The sequence below is a fragment of the Colletotrichum spaethianum genome (assembly GCF_022836535.1).
Source record: "Colletotrichum spaethianum MAFF 239500 DNA, contig10, whole genome shotgun sequence".
Lineage (NCBI taxonomy): Eukaryota > Fungi > Ascomycota > Sordariomycetes > Glomerellales > Glomerellaceae > Colletotrichum > Colletotrichum spaethianum.
This window is the reverse complement of record NW_026054780.1, coordinates 340,264-353,771: the sequence shown is the minus strand read 5'-3', so window position 1 is coordinate 353,771 and position 13,508 is coordinate 340,264. Positions and strand designations below refer to the sequence as shown.

Here is a 13,508-nt window from a genome sequence, read left to right as displayed (position 1 = left end):
AGACGAGGCCGAAGAAGACGCAGAGGTTGCCCATCCCCGTCAAGACTGATCGACTGAATAACCTTTCCTAAAGCTTTGATAAGGGATAAGGAACTCGAAGGCCTCGATCACAATTGCAAAATGTTCGTCGGTTTTTGACTCTATGTCTACCGATTATATACACCTGCTGGTTGATTATCCCGTGACAAAGTTAATAAAGGATTTTCACAAAATCCTACCACAGTGGAAAAAAGATACATGTTGACCATGTTATGATAGGCCCTAGGTCTTTTTCTTTTGGCGACATAGGTACGGCGGTTTTGTCATTTGACTCTTCGAAAAACAATCATTGAAGGCTGATATCTCAGAAACAAGACCTGTACATCTTTTGGGTTAGCAGAATATCATGGTTCTTTGAACTGCTTCTTCTGATCGACCAAAATCCCGCTTTGGTACAGGCACCCCAAGACCCTGAGGGATGCTGAAAGAACTTGAACGGGTTAAAGCTTTATCAACTGAGCCTACCCGCGTGATGGATGCAGCAACAACGCTGCGTTCCCTCTTCTCAGCATAATTATGATCCTGAATACATACTAAGACGCAAATGAAATGTCATCATTTGCCAGCTGAACTTTCTGTATAGGGAAACAAATCCGCCAAACCCGCATTTATGATGCATTCTATATGCTAGCACCGTCGATAGGAGAATGGAAAGGGATGAAAACGACTCTAATAATGAGATACGGGGCCACTCAGAGACTCTATGGCGTGTCTTAAACACCTGGACCGTCTGTACTCAAATATAGATCCTGTGTCCAGCACGACCTAACTTAAAACTAAGCTCTGTCATCGTTGACAGTTGCCTCCCACGCTCTGGCGCCCTTTCTCGATCTGGTTCGTCCTCCAAGTCGAAATCTTCCGGTCTGGGCTGGGTTGTCCTATGGTCCCCGTCGTCAGTCTCTTAGTCGAATAATCTTCGCTTCGCGATATAACGGCAATGCCCCATGGGAGTCCCTCAGGGGATCAAACTTCTGATGGTACTCAGACAAAGCCCTGTTTCGTCCTGGTAATATCCTCTCCGCTCCAGTCACGGGACAAGGGAATGTCGTCACGCACATTATTGTTGCCTTCGATATCGATACGGGCAAGTTCCACCTCCACTGCTTTGGGTGTATCGGCACTCATACCGAACCAGCCGCCTCCAAGCATAGCAGCAGTAACGCCGAGCTGTGTGCCGAATAGAAGTACTAGCTTCGTTGCAAAAGAGCCCATGACTGGATCAAGACTCGAGATCCGGTTGAAGGCATAGGTTGTGGTGTAGGCCAGATGAATGAGCTGAAATGGTATGCCGACAACGGTTGCACGAAGCATACGCATAGCAGGTCGGCAGTTTGGACTTGATGAGGATCGGATTTTCTTGAAGGTGGGCCACATCCAGCCACAAACGCCGAACATGACGAACAACTGCATGCAGTTGCCTATCTGATTTAAATTCTCATTTATGACGCCGCCACTGGAGTGACTTGGAGCACCTCCATATGTCGCCATGCCAATGCCTGCGGTGTTGCAAAGATGTGTTACTCCCAAGATGATCTTTTCGGTCCAGCGTTTTGGCGAGCCAGGAAGCATGATGTTGCTGTACGGGCCAACATGTTAGGTGCTTGTTCTCCAAGAATAATGAACGTTCCCTTACGATTCATAAACAATGCCGATTAGAGTCAAAGACAGACAAGCCAAGCTACCCGCACTCGTCATAATGTTGAACTGGTTTGGGAGCAACGGTTTGTCTCTCTTGATGATTTGGTAAATATCGGCGATGAACCTCATGAAGAAATGGGAGACAAAGATAGGCCAGCAAACCATGCCTTTCTTTCCATGCTTCCAGGTAATCCAAATCGCAGGTGGGAAAAGGAGCCCGTAGATTGCTAGCTCGGCATAGGCGAGATTGACGACATCGCTGGAGACCGACGGGAAGCTTGGAACCGCATTTTCAGCCATATTGAGAAGGAATGAGTCGCGACTTGGTTCAACAATGTGGTTGGTTGGTTCGACGACGAGCTTGAACTGATCAGGTGGCTTGAATGATGATGAGCTAAAGGCAGGCGAGCAATTAACAACGACCAACTTGAGACTCCGAAGTATCTTGTTTGGACAGATGCAGCGCTTTAAAGCTTGAACAAGAGCGTCGCTGTGTAGACTGTTGATTCACGTATGATCCTGCATCGAGAGAAATCTATTAAAGAAATCCATATGTTAAGTTCGAGTCATTTGTCATGAAGTTTTAGTCTAAAACAAGGCCATGCTGCGCAATACAGGTAGATCATTGCAGTGATTGACAGCACAACCTTCGTGTTCAGTGTCGTACGCAGCCTATAGATGAGCCTATGCACAGCAACTCCAGATGACACAGCGAGACCGAGACCGAGACCGATTTTTTTGAACCGACGCCCCTGCAATATTACGCGGGACGGATAACCCCGAGTGGAGCATGGAGCCTTCAACACAGCCGGGGAGACCAAAAGAATGGCTACCAGCCGCATCTATCCGGGCCAACATGCAAGGGACTCCCCAGCACGAACTCGAGGAATCGTTGTTATTTGACAGCCATGTTGATGATAGTGCAGCAATGCGTTTCATGGGTAGGTGTCTCTCAGTCTGCCTCGTCTCGCGCGATCTGCCCTACGATGAACTAGCGGAGAATTTCGTTCATAACCACGCCACCCATGCAATCTAGGAGGAAATAGTCCATGCACTAAGTATCACCAATCCGCACACAGATGGGCAATCTTTGAAGTATTAGATCGACACTAGGGTTGCAAATACCGACGTGGACCAATCCAGGAGACCTTGTAAGGTGTAGCAACTATGGCAAACCTTACATCGAAACAGCTTGAAAGCTCGCTTTCGAGAAATGAACAGGGTTGGCATCGCATAAAGATGTGGCTCAGAGCAGCTTCCAATGCGTCGCCTTCTTATAACTAGACACAAGGCAGAATAAAGCCACAATGACATGTACTTACATTTTCGTGCTCATACCTATCACTCATCATAGAGAATGAAGTAACTAAGGACTAGGACTCTGTCACTATCGTGTTGGTGTCGGTCTTCTCGACCTAACTGGGAGAACATCTAGTCTTACTCGCTAGCAGTGTGTGCCATCGGTAACAATTTCTCAGGCCTCCTGAAAATTTGACCCAACCGTTGCTGAAGACAACGTAGAAGCTAGCAGGTTATCACACCAACTCTGGCTTACCTACATCTCGCCAACAACCTGTTAGGCAGGATCTACGTAGTTCGCCCTTGCTGTACATCACCATATCCTTTAAAATAGCAAAGATAAGTGGGTATCTAGTATTGATAAACTACGGAAGGGCACTCAGATGGTTGGTCGTCAAGGATGTCTCGCACGCGTCACATCTCGCTTTCGTGACGGTCTGTCTGTGGGGAATCAGGAAACGTTTGCGCTGTTACCAGGAACCACAGAAAAAGCAGTGATTAATATATGATTTCAACCTGAACTTTCTGTTGCCAGTCATTGACTGTGAGGGGCTCTCATAATACTTCCATGGGTAGCTGATAACTGCCTTGTAGGCCGTTTATCTTATCTTTGCTGAATCTGTCCTCCTTGTCTCGTGCTGGCTGGGACTCTTGTCTATAAGCTCCAAATAAAGAGGCTTCCTGTCGACTTTTAGTGCAAGGCTACCATTCCAGTGTTTGGAAAGGGCTACAAATTTGTGAGAAGACCATTGAAGACCTTCGAATACATCCATGACTGATGCAGGTAGCGTTCTGGGTTGTTTTGGATATAATTACTTAATGCAAAGATTCAGACAAAGCTACGCAGTTAAAAGAAACTCATTATCTACCAAAAGCTTCCAAAGGCATGAAATCGGTTTTACTTGGAAGCAACGTTCCTTTACGACCTTGAGGCAGTAGCTTCAAATTGTGTTGAGGACCTTATACCCATGATGTGTTCAAGAACAGGAGCTGACGTATCTCTGGGGAGTCAGAAGTTCGACAACGGTCTGGACCCGTAGATCTACAGCACCGGCTTAAACTCACTCACTGCCTGCCGACTTTTGGTACTTTATACATTGCAATGTGTGGCGAATCCGACTAAATTCTCCAGCATGCACAAATACCAACACTAGGGCTCCGTACACAGCTTGCGGTGCGTAGTTTCCAAGAAGTTCAAATATGTGAATAACAAAGTGGCACTTGGTCAGTCGCAGTCTTCACATCTTTGCCAGAAATCAAAAATGAGGACTACCCTGCTTTTCAAAAAATGCAGCATGACCAGGCGAATCGCTATGGCTCTTTGCGCAAAAATGAGCTCACAGATTGTGGTGCGGGACCCGTACTCCGGAACTTGGGAAGTCCCGGCTACCATCTAACAAAATGTTCTTTACCGAATTAATTTCTTCCCGTAGCCGTGTGTCACGTCAGAATACGTTCAAAGTTACAGACCGCTACAATCTGCATTTTGGAGGTTGATCAGTCGAGATGTTGACCCGCGGGCAGGAGAAGTCCAATGGGAAGCTATTCGTTGACCACTCCCAAACGTGCTGCAACAATTACTGAAACAGGCTTGAATAAGTGTATAGAAGGGCTGGTGGCGGCTGCAGTTGAACGACGTGATGAGGTGCGATTGTCCACCGCCCACCAACGGAACTTCCATGTGTCTACAAACAAGATTTGGTATCGCCGAGGGAAACGGCGGGGCACACGGCTAAAATCGGTTGGACCGACCTTCTCTTTTCATCATGTTCCCCTCAATCGACCGTTTCTTCTCGTCATGACTTCTTTCCACTACCCTAGTTTTCACGCTCACGGTCCTGATCTCCCCAAATCGAAGGCATTTGAGCCCCTGAAACTTCTGTATCGATATCAGATACCATGGAGAGCCTCGAAACTGATCCATCCCCGCAATTGGTCGCCGAAGAGGCTAGTGTATGCTTTGGGCAAAGTCACATCATACGACCACAATCTGAACACACTCACACTGCCATCATGTTACATGGACGCGGAAGCTGCGGTGAGGAGTTTGCCGAGGACTTCCTCGCATCAGTACTTTCGGACGGCTGCACTCTGAAAGATAAACTGCCTGGTTGGCGCTGGGTATTCCTTTCCTCAAAGGAACTATGGAGCACTGCTTTTCGAGAACACATGCCTGCTTGGTTCGAGGCACACTCTTTAACGGATCCTACCGTGCGGGAAGAGTTACAATTGAAAGGTCTCCGCGAATCGGTGGATTACATCTCGCAGGTTATGGAAGAGGAGGTGGAGCGACTTGGTGGTAACTGGAAAAGTCTAGTCCTTGGTGGAATCAGTCAGGGTGCTGCGGTTGGGATGTGGGCTTTGCTCTGCCAGCGAGATCGAGTAAAGGGATTAGGGGGGTTCTTCGCCGCCAGCACTTGGCTTCCTTTCGCGGCTGATGTCGAAGAAATCCTGGCTGATCAGAAGATGTCGTCTGAAAAGAGTCATCAGTCGAAAAACATGGGACCTAAGAATGAGGTTCTTAGCATGATATCAACCGTTGCTGGACAGCCCAGCCTAGGCACACTGGAACAGACTCCGGTCTTCATGGGCCACGGCATTGATGACGCATACGTGGACGTGGAATTGGGTCGGCAGGCAGCATATATCCTGACGCAAGGGGGATGGCGTGTTGAATGGAAAGAGTACGAAGGGGCAGAGGAGGAGGGGCACTGGTTCAAGGTGCCGGGTGAGATGGATGACATCTATCATTTCATCACAGCTAAAGTCGCGGCTAGGTAGTCATGCTCCGAGTAGCCAAGACGCTGTGAGTTGAATATCAGTGGCATCAAATCTTAAATTGAGGCGACGTACGTTTTGTCTTCTTCTTCATCCATGCCGCGGACCGATGAGAAGGTCCATTGCATAATCCGTTGGGAATTTCCCTATTACCTTTGTAGGAAGGTCGTCAAAGGTGAGCAGTCGAGCGAGGTGACTGCTTTTGAAAAACGAGGTGGGCTGTCATTCAGTGGAATCGGCGTTCGGAACTTACTCGTCTCGTTACTTGATAGAATAAGAACACCAGAAAAAGCAATAGACATGTGGTCACCCAAAACAACAAGGATTAAAAATTTGGTCATCAAAACCGGTTCAAGCTCTGCCCCTCATCGTCTGGCCATGCCTTTAGGCCCAAATATGGTCGCACAACCCACCAAGGTTACTAAGTTGAGGCGTCTCATTTATTCACACTAAAACTTGGGCAGTCGTTATTAGGCTTGAAATATATGACACCGTTGCACTCATCACTCGCCCACTGATCCTCATCTACTCGAATTCTTTGCCTTGCATCTTCATGCCGTCTGCAAACTACTTCGGCTTCGATACTGGCTTTTTTTCCATGATATTATATGGATATGTGCATGCCACATAATTGGAAATGAGGTATCTGGCGACCTCCCGATGCGCCGCAAAGGATATATACGGAGGTATCATCCATCTATTGGCAGCGTACTTGAGATGCATAACGATTTCAAGTCAGTTTGACAGCCTCGTATGCGGAAGAATGCAAATTGACCACTCTGTAACGGAAGATACGGTAAATTAACTTTTCCAACAGAAGGTTGGCTGGCAAAGGAAAAAGTTGGCCCTACCCCGCGGGAGTCGTCATGTTCCTAAGGAAATGATTAAACTTAATTTATATACTTTCCATATATTATAACAAAATGCTACAGTTCGCACCTAATTTCATACCTCATCTTTTTGTCAAGCGGATCATTGCTGTCCGGCTACAAACAAGTATTAACCGTTTCTCGTCTTATCCTTAGTCCCTCCTCACCCGTGTCGAGTTCGGCACCACCAAACAAGAAAATTCATTTCCACAGGTCATCTTCTGTACTAGTTCGCACCAAGCCGTTAATTTCGATGAGGTTCCAGCTATTTATTTCTGCTGTCTGGCCATTTCTGGCCGGCGCGAATGTGATAGATGAACCCACGGTTGACCTACCGTATGCCCGTTATCAGGGTATTTACAATTTGACATCCAATCTCAATATTTTCCGGGGGTATGTGATGTACAGACATTATGTTTCCTTCATTAGCTGAACTCCATCAGCATCCGCTACGCAGCTCCTCCAATAGGAAAGCTTCGATGGCAACCACCCCAAGAACCAGACGGCAGCAAGACGACTATCACGCCAGCCGTCTCCAACCCACCGCACTGTCCATGGTCTCGTCGTTCTCTACAGTACCCTAAGACGGCCGCTGAAGAGGATTCGCTAAGATCCTTCAACTTTACCGGTGATGAAGACTGTCTTTTTCTGAACGTTTTCGCGCCGGCTAACGCCAAAGACCTCCCCGTACTTGTATGGATTCATGGCGGCGGCTATAGTCTTGACGAGGCAGCGTCATTCGACTTTTCAACCCAGATTGGGACTAACAATAACAATTATCTTGCTGTTGTGATTCAATATCGCCTAGGCGCCTTTGGCTTTCTGTCATCAGCTGATATTGCGGCGAATGGGGTCAGTAATGCCGGGTTGCATGATATGATGTTCGCCCTCCGGTGGGTTCAGAAGCACATTTGTAATTTTGGTGGCGACTCGAACAAAGTGACGGTTGCAGGGCAGTCGGCGGGTGCTGGAGCGGCTCTATTGCTGGCTACCATGGACAAGACCGACGGGCTCTTTAGTGGCATAATTGCGAGCAGTCCATATATCACCACACAACCGTGAGTCACTCCGTTGCCATATGCCCTGCGGCATTACTTATATTAGTTTTGTTTTTGGCTAAACAAGCTCCACCAGTCTATTCGATGGATACACACCAACAAAAACCTACCAAATGCTAGCGGAGCGTGTAGGCTGCTCATCCTCTGGCAGATCCTTATCTCTATTTTCCTGTCTCCAGAACGTAGACTCAGTCTCTCTTCAAAATGCCAGCGACTGGGTGAGCATACAGGCTCGTTACGGCCAATGGGCATGGGGCCCAGTTATTGACGGGAAGCTCGTCAGGGATACTCCTTCAAAGCAACTTTCCCAAGGAGTTAAGGGATCTCGCTTGCTCACCGGCAACGTCGCAGACGAAGGCCCATATTTTATTCAGCAGAATATCACCACCCAGGTGGACTTTGTCTCATTCTTGCAGTCCAACTACCCCAAGCTAACCACTTCCAACATTACTCAGATACTGGGCACTTACACGCAGAAATTCGAAGGATTCCTCACGAGTAACTCAAAAGAGGCGAATAACACGGATCCGGGCTTTGCAACTAACGGTCGGAATCCTCCCTACGCTACGACTGTGTCCAACTACGCCACAGGCTGGCAGCAAGTAGCCAACAATTTCTACGCCGAGGCTACTGTCATATGTCCGTCGTATTGGCTTGCCGACGCATACGCAGCGAAAAAAGGAGGCCAAGCATGGCGTTACCAGTTCAGCGTACAACCCGCCTACCACGGTCTGGACGTGGGCTCCGGATCCGGCACCGATGTGCTTCTCGCCGACGTCAACACTCCCAATACGTCTATAATTTTACCTCTTCGGCGCGGATTGCAGATCGCTTGGGGTGACTTCATTGCCAATGGGGCGCCAACTCTACGTGGTTCTGGTTTAAATGTGACCGTCTGGCCGCAGTGGAGAACAGGGGGGGACGGAGTCGCTCAAATGCTGAATGCAAACATGACAGGAGGTGTGCCAATCGAGAAGGAATCTTCATTTGACGGCATGGTCAATTTGCAAATCACCAGCTATCTACCTGGTGACGCTGATGACCCACCTCTACAGGCCGTCTTAGACATTGTGGACGGCGATGTATGGGAGGATGGCCGAGGGGAACGATGCCGCATGCTATCCGCCCTAAGCTATTGGATTACTGAGTAGAACAACATCCTGTCAAGTAGCCGGGCCACATTTTACTCCCAAAATTGTGTTCGGAGATGAATGCAGCTTTCTGATCATGGTCTGTGACGATTTTCTTACGCCCACACTCAAGTTTTCTATAGACACACGGCATCAGGCTTCGGCAATGGTCCGAACACATCTTTGAGGCCCATTGACTCGCACCAGAAATCCCAAAGCTCACGAGTCGTATCCACACATTCAGGTAGTGGCCTAGGGGCGTGCATATCGATGATGATGAGACCTAAGACTGCGTCGCCTTCTTCGAGAATAATTCTAGAGCATTCGCAAATGTAAACGCATCCCGACGACCAACCGCCGAACCTGTACGGACTATGTGGCTGACGCTCGCGGATTGCGGCGAGGTAAAGAGGCGTGGCTTGCTCAATAGTACACGTGAATGCATTCGGCTCATCGGCCCAGGGTGAATGCATGCCGAAGTCGCAAATGTCTTTGGCTAGCTGCGGTAGCTGTAACAATGAGCTCACTGAGCCGGGCATGAGCCAGAGTGAGTTATTCTCTGGCGAAGGAGAACCCTGAATCACAAAGGCCTATACAGCGTACTTACCACCTTGAGAAGCGTCGAAGTTGGCGTCGTCAGCCGGTTGTTGGTAGTCCAAGGCAGCTTCCTTGCTAGTTGGTCTACCCGGCTTTGGGATCATTATTGCGTCATCGTCAACGGTGTTTTCCTGCCAATATCTTTCGTTCGAAAAGCAAGACGATGAATCACAATGGATGTGGCAGAAGCCCTGCTCCTCGCTAGAAAGCTTCTCTACTGGCGACTCTGTACCACTAGGTGTAGCGTTTAACGAGGCTTGAGTTTCTGACACTCCATTCCCAATGCTTTGTGTGGCGTTCTTGTTTCCAAAATCTTGTCGGATGTCAGCTACGGTAAGACAAGATCGAAATTTGGCAGCAGATATCTTGATGGCGTGCTCTGAGCGCAATTTCGAGGCCAAAATGATGTTCATAAGCCAATCAACGCCAAAGGTAGCTAGATCTGTGTTGTCATCGAGATCGGAAAGCGGCCAACCTATTTCGTCGGCGATCATTTGCAGCAACATCTCGGCTAAATCCTTCTCACGGGAACTTGTGACTGGAAGAGATGTGACTTTGGACTTTGGTTTATTTTGAGTGGTTGATTGAGTGGCGACTGGAGAAGTCGAAGACTTCGGTTTGTTCTGTGGGTGGCGAGAAAATTAGTTGTTAAGGAGCGATAAAAGTAGCTGCTGCTTCCTGAAGGCTTTTGATAGGCCCCTTCAATTCCCTGTGACCACGCGAGCGACGAAGAGTTACTCGCGAGCAGACCCTGTCTGAACAAAGTGGAACCAGCTTGCGGCCACAGAAAACATAAACATCGCCAAGAGCTCCGGTCTCGATGGGGTCAATGAAACAGTATACGTTTCCTTGTCAGAGATATGGTGCTCAAAGAGTATCTCACCGACAGCAACCACAATGAAAGCAGTGTCTTTGGGCCCTGCAGGATGTTCATTGAGCATATAGTGGATATACCGCTGGAACAGTTGATATATGACCGTTTTGCGAAGAGTGTGACCCTTGCCGGCCTTGGTGCACTTGATGAAAGATTCTACACGGGACAGTACCAGTGATGATGCTGTTGGGCCAACCTTCGCCAAAAGACCAGAGCTGCGCTCAAATTGATGAACCCTCCACCGAAATGCGCGCGCTCAGAGACATTTTCTAAATAGAAAGTACCCTTGACGCCCCTGGCATCACAAGCCGCGACAGTATGAACAACAGTATCACCAGATACCGAAGTGATGACAAGCGGTTTGCTCATCTCGAGCCCAGATAAGATGAGCGATGAGATGTCCAGCTTAGAGGTTAAATTCTGGTGCTTAAGTACCAAGTGTTCGGCAGCAAAGTAGGCCATCTCGCAGACAGTCGCTTCATGGAAGATAGGAGTGCCATCCACCATGTGATTCTGGGTAGCAGCTACCATCTCAGGGTGAGACAAGTGTAAGATGAATTCGGTAGTAACAACACCATCTGTGTCAGCGGCAGTCTAGCGAGTGAGGTAGTGCAAGTACGGATTTAGACACTTGGTACTTGGCACAAATCTGGTGCTGTCTTGAACGGTGGTTGGTGGGTTTCGCTGGCTCCTGATGCGCGTATGCCCTCCAATAATCCGCCAAGTCAAAAGAATACGGATGGAGACCCAAGAACCGAAGCTGAGACTCTTACTCCAGATGAAAGCTGTTCCAGTTGACGAGACACCCCCTGGTGTATGCCGTGGCCATCATGGATCCAAAAGTGGTCTGAATAAATCTTCTACGTCAAGCGGTCACTTTCTAGATGACGAAATCAGCCAATGGGACGCCAACTTCTTCGGCACTCCCGTAGCTGAGGCGGCAGCCATGGACCCCCAGCAGCGGTTGATGATGGAAGTAGCCTATGAAGCATTCGAGAACGCCGGCTTGACACCGCGGCAGTTCTCCGGAACCAAGACAGGCTGTTGGATGGGTGTTAACAGTAATGAGTGGCGAGAGGCTCTTTTCCGCGACCCTGAGTTTGCACTAATGAACACATGGACTAGGACTGGACCTGAGTACATATCCGGCCGAGTATCTTGGTACTCCAACTTGAGAGGTCCAAGCATAACTGTCAATATGGCTTGCTCGTCGAGTCTCGTCGCGCTAGCATCAGGCGAGACAGGCGATTCTGGCGGGCGAGTGTCCTATGGATATGGTTGGCGGTATCAATCTTATCTTCAACCCAGAGTACTGCCTTTACTACTCTAATCAAAATCTCCTCTCGGCTGGTAGAAAGTGTAAAACCTTTAACGCTGATGGAGATGGCTTCGGGCGCAGGAAAGGCGTCGGAGCCGTGGTTTGAAGCTCCTGAAGGATGCCTTACGCGACAGAGATGTGATCCGCGCCGTGCTGCGAGGTAGTGGTGTGGTAGGTATTCCACTAGACCCTTTACTCACGCACTATACCAGTTTTCTAATACTCCCATGCCAATTACTCAGGGACTAGGTGGTTGAACGAGTGTCATTACCCTGCCCAATGCCGATGCTCAAGCCGAGCTAAGTCGCGATACCTATAAATCTGAAAAAATGTCGACGGACCATACCATCTACTTAGAGGCTCATGGGACCGGTACTCGAGTGGTAAGGATTCCTGGTTAGATGTATGACGGCTAGGCTCTCACGAGCCAGCGCCACATGCAAAGGGTGTGACACTTAGTGAGCTAAGGTAACCAACAAAACGATTGCAGTGTGACCCCGCGGAGCTCGAGGCAATTTCCAAGGCTCTGGGTACCGACTCTCGGGAGAAGGAGCTTCTCGTTGGATCGGTCAAGACAAACATTGGCCACTCCGAGGCGGCGGCGGGCATAGCCGGCTTGATCAAGTGCATCTTAGTGCTTGAGAACTCCAAGATTCCTCCCACAATTGGCATCTGGAATCTCAATCCGCGAGTTCCTTCGAAACGATGGAATCTGCAGGTTGCGGATAGGTTAACGTCCTGGCCTAGTAACGATAAAATTTGGCGCATCAGTATCAGCTCCTTTGGGGCAAGTGGTACCATTGCTCACGTTGTACTTGACGGGAGTGAAGCTTATTGGGATGCGCATAACTAGGCTCTTGGGCTGAAAACCCTCACGAATGGACTGCCAAGTTTGGTCGAGAGCACTTCACAATTCTGGACAGTATCAGGCTATCACCCAGTAACAAGGAAATCGGAGCCACTTACAGCGTCTTTAATATTGAGCATATCCTTCGCAACAATCGTAGGCTGTCTACCCGGCTGTTGGATGGCGCTATGGACTTCGTGGCACGGAGCTTCGTCAAGGCGGTCAGTCCAGTACGGGAATATCCCATGTCCGAAGTACATGATGCCTTCAGGTTGATGCAGACAGTTGGTCATGTGGGAAAGACTGTTCTGGGGTGGACAGATGATGTGACAGTCCTAGCCAAGGCCCAGAAGCTCCCTGGCGGTGCTGCTACACTAGCCAGGTCGTATCTGCGGCTGTACCCCAACGCTACCTACCTGGGTAGATAGAGTTCAACATAAGAAAGACTAAGAAGTGTTTTCAAACCTGGACCAATTATGGCTCAAGTATAATACTACCATAGAGCAAACTTATTTCCAGGAAGCTTAACGGTACCCGAAAGAAAAGAAGTCGGATTGTCACGTTTTAAACGAGACAGTTGCATGATCCATCGCCCACTTTTCGGTCACAACTGCCCTAGACTGCCTCGTTAAGATATGTACTCCCTTGGTAATTCTATCATACTCTTATCGAATTTTCATGAGAATTATGCTGCCTTAAGTCCATGCTCTCTCTGAAGGTGATTATCCAAAAGAGCTACATAGTTTTGTTAAGTAACCATATGGGCTAAACAAACGGGAAACCTTCGGAAGACAGCTCGCGTGTTATGACTCGTTCCTATCCAACCATTCAGTAATCCCACCTTAGTTAGCGGGAATTATACATTGCCTTCACTATGGGTCAAGCCACCCAGGCTTTAATACAATGAACTTACCCTTTGCATGAGGAACGAGTTCGACTCAGGAAAAAATCAGAACGATTTTCTTAGCACATCGAAACTCTGCGTAAACGCAAGACGGAAAACAGCATCGCCATGACCTCTTCTCATCTCTGCCGTCTTCTTTGACCCTATCGATAGCTAC

General features: G+C 48.6%; 5 protein-coding genes across 5 annotated transcripts; 4 read left to right on the top strand and 1 right to left on the bottom strand.

Annotated features, from left to right (window-relative positions):
* Positions 1 to 1,020: 1,020 nt before the first annotated feature.
* Positions 1,021 to 1,434, bottom strand: ColSpa_04662 (uncharacterized protein; the record flags this gene model as incomplete). Its single annotated transcript, XM_049270874.1, has 1 exon — positions 1,021 to 1,434. One exon carries the CDS (start codon positions 1,432 to 1,434, stop codon positions 1,021 to 1,023), a length of 414 nt encoding a protein of 137 aa, XP_049126831.1.
* Positions 1,435 to 4,989: 3,555 nt separating this feature from the next.
* ColSpa_04661 (acyl-protein thioesterase 1) lies at positions 4,990 to 5,757 on the top strand (the record flags this gene model as incomplete). Its single annotated transcript, XM_049270873.1, has 1 exon — positions 4,990 to 5,757. One exon carries the CDS (start codon positions 4,990 to 4,992, stop codon positions 5,755 to 5,757), a length of 768 nt encoding a protein of 255 aa, XP_049126830.1.
* Positions 5,758 to 7,794: 2,037 nt separating this feature from the next.
* Positions 7,795 to 8,832, top strand: ColSpa_04660 (uncharacterized protein; the record flags this gene model as incomplete). The annotated part of the gene is made up of 2 exons (XM_049270872.1): positions 7,795 to 7,809; positions 7,861 to 8,832. 2 exons carry the CDS (start codon positions 7,795 to 7,797, stop codon positions 8,830 to 8,832), a joined length of 987 nt encoding a protein of 328 aa, XP_049126829.1.
* A 3,097-nt stretch (positions 8,833 to 11,929) lies between these two features.
* ColSpa_04659 (asperfuranone polyketide synthase afoG) lies at positions 11,930 to 12,453 on the top strand (the record flags this gene model as incomplete). Its single annotated transcript, XM_049270871.1, has 2 exons — positions 11,930 to 11,983; positions 12,091 to 12,453. The coding sequence occupies 2 exons, from the start codon at positions 11,930 to 11,932 to the stop codon at positions 12,451 to 12,453; spliced, it is 417 nt and encodes a 138-aa protein (XP_049126828.1).
* A 182-nt stretch (positions 12,454 to 12,635) lies between these two features.
* ColSpa_04658 (lovastatin diketide synthase LovF) lies at positions 12,636 to 12,875 on the top strand (the record flags this gene model as incomplete). The annotated part of the gene is made up of 1 exon (XM_049270870.1): positions 12,636 to 12,875. One exon carries the CDS (start codon positions 12,636 to 12,638, stop codon positions 12,873 to 12,875), a length of 240 nt encoding a protein of 79 aa, XP_049126827.1.
* Positions 12,876 to 13,508: the final 633 nt, after the last annotated feature.